The 6,796-nt window shown below is 44.3% G+C and overlaps 1 protein-coding gene across 1 annotated transcript in view; it reads right to left on the reverse strand.

The window, feature by feature from the left end:
• Window positions 1–1,502, reverse strand: part of LOC137892755 (vertebrate ancient opsin-like) — a 51,578-nt gene extending 50,076 nt beyond the window's left edge. Inside the window, exon 1 of the mRNA XM_068738118.1 lies at window positions 1,130–1,502. Within this exon, the coding sequence (XP_068594219.1) occupies window positions 1,130–1,502 (373 nt within the window). The remainder of the gene's footprint in view (window positions 1–1,129) is intronic.
• Between the last annotated feature and the right edge of the window lie 5,294 nt (window positions 1,503–6,796).

The following is a 6,796-nucleotide window of genomic DNA, read 5'->3' on the forward strand; positions in this document are numbered from 1 at the left end:
ATCAGCACTCCTGAGCCAACATAGACCACCAGAGTCTCCTCCCTCATTACAGATGTTCCCCGGGTGATTTTATTCTACAACAAATGCTGCTGATGCACCTGCCATAGCCTGCTCGTGTCCCCACAGCCCACCACAGACCTGCACGGGCAGCTAAATGAACAGTGATGAGGCGTCCCTTGCCTCGGGCACAGACACTCAACTAACAAGCGTTTTAGCGGTCATTTAATAGCAGGCTGCACATTACTTCATTTACAGTATACGTGCAGCAGCCAAAATCACACTGACAGTCCTGCATGACAGGTTTTCAGAGCTCCTACTGACATTTGAACACATGACTAGAGGGAGCGCTAAGCACAAAATATGCTTCCCTAAATACCCCCAGCAATTATATGCCATGAAAATGCATGCACGTGCAGCTGTAGTTGGAAAGGATTCAACAGTCAACCGGAGATAATGGCCTGTACCGCACCATGAAGAGCCACACAAGACTGATTTAGATTTTTATTTTTTTTTAAACTCATCACTTAACCTGCACATGTGCATGATTTATCATGGGATCGCTGTAAGTATGTGATCCGCAACATCGCTCCACACTGAAGCTCGTTTTTTTTCGCAAACAATAAAAAGACACTCCGCGCCTTTACCAAGACCTTAACGATCTCTGTAATGACAGACGACACGATGAGCACATTCAAAACCAAGAGAAAGAGGAAGAAAATACATTGTTCAATATGCAGAGAGATGAAAACCTAATCAGTTGATTGAATAATAGGTCTGCTGTTTCCAAATCTGTTGTTCGATTTGTATTGGCTACAATGATTTTCATGCTTTTCTCTGAAAGTTTAATGAGACCATAAAGACGCAGTGTGCACATCGCAACAGGCGTGATAACGACATATTTTTCAAATGTTTTTTTTTCCCCCCCTTAATTTTTTTAAATCCTTAATTTCAACTTTAGAAATGAAGCTTAACATCATGTACTCTGATAAGCGCAGTGCTCCGGGAAGGATCCATCCATACAATGCGCCATCACTCTCAACTACATTTTTTTTTTAAATACAATAATCTACAAATGTAATAAAATCAAAACGTATGAACATCGCTTCATAGGTTCCGCATTTCTACTCACCAAAGAGGGAGTTGGCAAAGCCGTACCACACGCATCCGCCTTCTCCTATGAGCCACCTTCCCTGCGTGCTGGCGGCGAAGCTGAACGGTGTCCCCAGTACGCACACCAGCAGGTCGCTGATGGAAATGTTAACCAGGAGCAGGTTGATGGGCGACCGCAGCATCTTGTAGCGGCAGAAGAGCACGAGCACCAGCAAGTTGTTCATTAGTCCCAAAGTGCCGATGAAGCCCAGGCACACAGCCACGACCAGGTTCCCTGTCGGGGTGAGGGTGGTCCGGTGTGAGCCTCCCCTCAGGTGCCCTTCCCCGGCTGCGGCACACAGAGCACTGTTGACCCCTGCGCAGCCGCTCAGGCTCACGTTGGACACGATCATCGCAGTCCGGTGGCACACTGGGTGACCGCGGCGCACAGAACGGCAGCTAATATGTCGTTGACATTTCTCTTTTTTTTCCTCTGTGTGTGTGTGTGTGTGTGTGTGTGTGAAAAAAAACAATGTAAAGAAAACCGGTCGCTAGCCAGCAACACTTGTTGCTCTAAGAAATGTCAAGTGGGGAAAAAAAAGCAGAGCCAAAAAGGATTGTGGGACAATAAAAAGTGTGTTTGTGAGGATGTCAAATTGTCAAAACTTTGTTCAGTTCAGGGAGAGAAGGGGGGGCTGTTAGAAATGTAAAGAGCAAAAAAAAAAAGAAAAGAAAAATACACTTTTGGTTTGTCTTTGCTCCACTGTATGTCACACTCTCACTCTTTCCAGAGACGCTCCTGTCTCTCACACAGGCACTTTTCCTCTCTGTCCGTATTTAAATCACAGTAGCCCGCTCTCCAGCAGCTGACGTCTGGGCTGAGGGAGGGGGGAGGGGGGCGGAGCACGCTGGTGGTTCCGTGTGGGGGAAGCGAGCAGCATGTAGATCTTGCGGCACACCGATCGGACGATCATCATGTGGTTCAATTAATGTACTGCGCTGAAGTCAACCCGCTGTGCTCAGAGCTCCATTAAATAAAATGAAGAAAAAAAAAAAAAAGAAAGTCCACCTCAAAGTTTCAGGAGCTGTCGTCTCTCTCCTAGACCTGCAGAGGTTAAAGTCCACTGAGCACGTACTGATGCGCGGCGCTGTCCGTGGTGCTGAACACGTTCTCTGAGGAGCGAGCTCACCACCAGTGGCTGCTCCGCTAATCAAATGTATTCGAGTTCGTCTGCATTTATTAAATTGCTGTGCGGAAATGAACAAAGTCGACCTAAGAGTCCAAAGCAATGTGCTTTCACTTCTATGTTTCAAGCCGTAAATATAGCAATACATATGCAAACAAGTCAACTAATCCAGTTCACCAAGTGAGTTAATGATGCCCATAGGTCAAAATAGAAGATTTCTGAGTTATAGCCTCCACACCTGTCTGAAGTTTATATCAATAGAAAGTCCATTGGTCATTATTTGACACAGAGGGAAGTCCTAAGAATATACCGCTGTATTTCTAGGCTCAAGGAAATGAGATGTTGACTCATTGTCTAGATTTAGCCTCGAGGAAGGATGAGACTTCCAGGCGACTCACTTTGGTGTTGGTTCGACCAGAGGATAGTGACGAGGTCCTTTTAGAGCATTGGGTAACACTTGGTAAACTGAGCATGACTCTGGGCTGTCATGTCAATTGTATTTACATAGCCACATATCACAAATTTGCCTCAGGGGACTTTGCAATCTGTCATAGATGGATATAGAGGTGTGGATATTTAAGCTGCTTTTTTTTCCACAGAGGAAATCAATTTAAATAGGTTTTCTGCTTTCCGGTGGCTTTTTTCTTTTTTTGGTTTGGTTGATTCTATCTGTGAATCATAATTTTTTTTTTCCATCTGCCAGCACTGAAAACATGTACTCAGGGTATGGCATTTTCGGACTGGAATAATGAGGAGCAGTGAACTGCTAAAACATGATGAGTGTCAGGCATCTACCCGCATGGTGTCCATATATTCCAGCACAGGCTGAGAGAAGTGTTATCTCTTTGCAGATAGCTCACCCTGTGCTGAACCTTAGAAGTTCAAGTCTCTTTTGGATGCTTTCTGTGTATATGTCTGCTGCTGCCATACTTGTGCAATACAGCACAGACACCCGCAATATGAACCAAGAAAAAAAAAGGAAAAAAAAAAAAAGGGTTCAAAATGTCAGAAATTAGTCTGTATTAAAATGCAATTCCTTGTAGTCAAACACTGGCATGTGGTGTTAAAGCAGTGTTCTTAATTATGCGTGGCCCGCTAAAAATGTGCCTTCTAAAATCAGATGGAAAACGTACTCCTACCCTTATGGTCTGTTCTAATCCCTTCCCACCAAATAACCCCCTTGTCACACCGAAGCAAGGTAATTACCCATAAAAACTGTACAGTGACATTTACTCTGACATCTTCCCCATATACAGTCGTACCTGTAATTGGGCTGAATTAAGACACTTGGGTTCTATTGTGAATACGCCCCCTCCATGTAATCATCTCCGTGGGACTGGGCAGTTGGTATTTTAGTTGGGTTTCTAGGTCAATTCAGTGGCTGCACTCTGGGGAGATGTTCAGGAAAAATACAAATGGGGTTAGAAGGGCAACACAGAGAATCTGTGTTACATGTAAATCAGAGAAAAGGTGCGACCAGAATGCTGTTTTGTGGTTATTATCCACTGCTGCATATCCAGCACAACCGTTAGAAGTCTCTTCCTGTTAACTTGGTTCATTCGACCCAGACCTGGCCTCCATGTGCACGGCGAGGTCCCATCCGGTCCAACTTACAAAATTTGCTAGAATGAACTCATAAACAATAATGACACAATTGACTTAATAAAGCGGCCGGCCCTTCTGTGACATGTTCCCTCCGTGTCAGCGTGGGTATTTTCTTCCGGTTCTCCAGCTTCCTCCGACAGTCCAAAGACATGCAGGTTTGGTCAATTGAGGACTCTAGAGTTTAGGTGTGAATGTGACCGCGACTGGTTGTCTGTCTCTATGTGACAGTCCTTTGGTAGCCTGGCGACCCGTCCAGGGTGTACCCTGCCTTCGCCCAATGTCAGCTGGCAATCGGCTCCGGCCCTCTTTTGACCCTGAATACATTACAGTCATGTTTTTTTTTTTTTTTTTTAGCAGACGCTAGGATAAGCGGATACAGATAATGGATGGATGACTCACCAGCCGTCAGTATGCCAATTTTCTTTCATTACAGTGCATTGTGTTTCTGCATTTCTTAACCTGTTTATTGCGATTACTCTATGATGTCTCCTCTGCTTTCCTGCAGCCTAATCCGCAATTACAGATCAAGTTTTGAACCTAAAATTAACTTTAAGGAAAGCCATAGATTCAGTCTCCGGTTACATCTCATTAAGCCTCGACTCTATATTTTCAAACTGTGTCAAAATGTGGAGTCTGTGCTGAGCTATCGTCCTTTACTTTAGACTCTTTGACTTTATAATACTCTCTGAGATGTGGCTGCGGCAGCTTTTGGACTTCATAATGTCATATCCTCCTCGCTTCACTACCTCCAGCAGTGGCTCCCCATCTCCACAGCTCGTTGTTTCTCTGTTGGGGATTTCACTAGTTATCCTGTTGCTCCGAACTTTTCCCTTGTCTCTCAGACAAGTTGTGTCAGGACAGAAGTCACAGTTTCTTCCTTGTGTCTTTTATTAGCCTTGATCATTATAAAAAGTTTTAGTCCCGCAAGCAGTGTTTACTGTTGATAGCTGCACATGTGCAAGTGGTGGTACTGTGTCATTTATGGTGGTCGTGCAAAGCAAACGTTGTCATTTTACTGTACATTTAAAGAATGTATGCCTAAGGAGGCTCAACACAGAAATGAACATGTCTAATACCCCATCAAACCCCTAGTTAAATATAAATCAGGAGCACTCACATCCACTAACCCAACACACAGCAGCATCAATATGCTGCCGACATGTTAGTCATAAAAGTCATGCCCACAACTGTACATGAACTTTGGTCAGACCTGCTAGATGTCTATGTTTTAGTGCACATTACATTTGGATAAAACATACGAACTGTAATGTATAGTCTGCCTCATAAACCATTTCTTGATACTGATGCTCACGTAAGTGGGGAGGAATAGAACATGATACATCTTCTACCACAGCCATTAAGTTCTTCCAACCTGATGAACTGACTTTAATGACCGCTGGTGAGTGCGGCTCTTTTGTGAGCAAGATTAGTTATTGACTTCAGGTTATGTTTGTTTTCTTTTTTTTTTGGGGGGGGCTCTTCAATTCGGTGTCGTATCCGTATGATTCTATACGTCTTTGTATGTCCAGGCTGTCACTGTTTCAGTATCAGGCCTGGGATCGGTACAATCGATGCGTGCGTCACTGAATGATTTTGGAGGCCTTGGTTGGTGCTTTGTTTTGTGTGTCGACATGATGCTGAGTAGCCGACTCAAGGTTAACGTGTCACGAAGGTATTGCGGCCGTGCATTTAAATAAATAATCCGCAAGGAGAGTGTGTACAGTAGATTTTTTTTGTATGCAAGTGCTCCAATAACTGCAGACAGGAAACACAATGACATCTCACACAGTCAAGGAGAGGAAACGGAAAGAGAACATAAGGAGCAGAGAGAGAGCAGGTGTGTGAAGAGGAACGAAAGGTCAACAAACATGAAGGGTTTTACTGCCGTGTCAAAGGCTTTGCTACAGCATGTTGTTGTTACTCAATATTTTTCTCTTGTGAAAGTGTATTTAACCCAGTCACATTTGCATTTTTGTTCTAACATCCCCCCCCCCCCCCCCCCGTTCCTCCTCCATCACCGCCGCCCCCCCCCCCCCCCCCCCACCCCGTTCCTCCTCCATCACCGCCGCCCCCCCCCCCCCCCCCCCCCCCCGACATTGACCTTGGGAGCGTGGCCACTGCTGCTCTGCTTCTTAAAATGCCCGATGCTTTAAAGAAATCTCCGATGAGATGCGGTGCGGTGCCATGCATCATATAGATTTATTGTCCACAGATTTAGCACAGGGGTCCGCCACGGCCCCTATCAGGACACGCGTGTCACTCGAGCCCCCATGCTTTAAATGCTCCGCAAACATCCGGTCATGACATGGCAAGAATACATCTCAGCTGAGTCGTGGGGAGGGGTGGTGAGGAAAAAGCTGTCTGAGAATATATTGTGAGAGTTGATTCAAAATGCCACACAGCATCTTGTGGCAGACTGACAGGTGTCAAATAAAGTGCATGTCCCCCGCATGTCAGTCCCCAACTCCAGGTTTAGAATATTTAGAATATATATATGAAGAAGTCTTTAAATGAACACTGGGGGGTATTTTCACTACTAGTTTTACTGTAGAGCAGTGATTTAATGGTAGAGTTTAAAAGTTCATTCTCGACTTTGGAAACAGTAGTTTGACAAAAAAAAAAAAAAAATCTTAACTCCACTATGACAAATGAGCAAACTCAAGTTGCTAAGGAAGACTGTGAGATGCATTCAAAAATATCCACAAAATGCTAGCTAGTGTACCTTGAGTTTCAATGTTTTCTTTTGTTGTTTTTTTTTGCCATTTTGATCATAAATATACGTATTTGCCATAATTGATATGGTGTTGTGTTTGTGGCCACCTGACAAATGTAAATCCAATATCCACTCATTCATCTGACTCTTTAACTATTAAATGTTCCAATGTGACTCTACGATATGTATCTTTGCTGGTCAT

This window comes from Cebidichthys violaceus, unplaced genomic scaffold (genome assembly GCF_023349555.1).
Source record: "Cebidichthys violaceus isolate CVI_PGR_0920_01 unplaced genomic scaffold, fCebVio1.0.p SCAF_8, whole genome shotgun sequence".
In the NCBI taxonomy this organism is placed as follows: Eukaryota; Metazoa; Chordata; class Actinopteri; order Perciformes; family Stichaeidae; genus Cebidichthys; species Cebidichthys violaceus.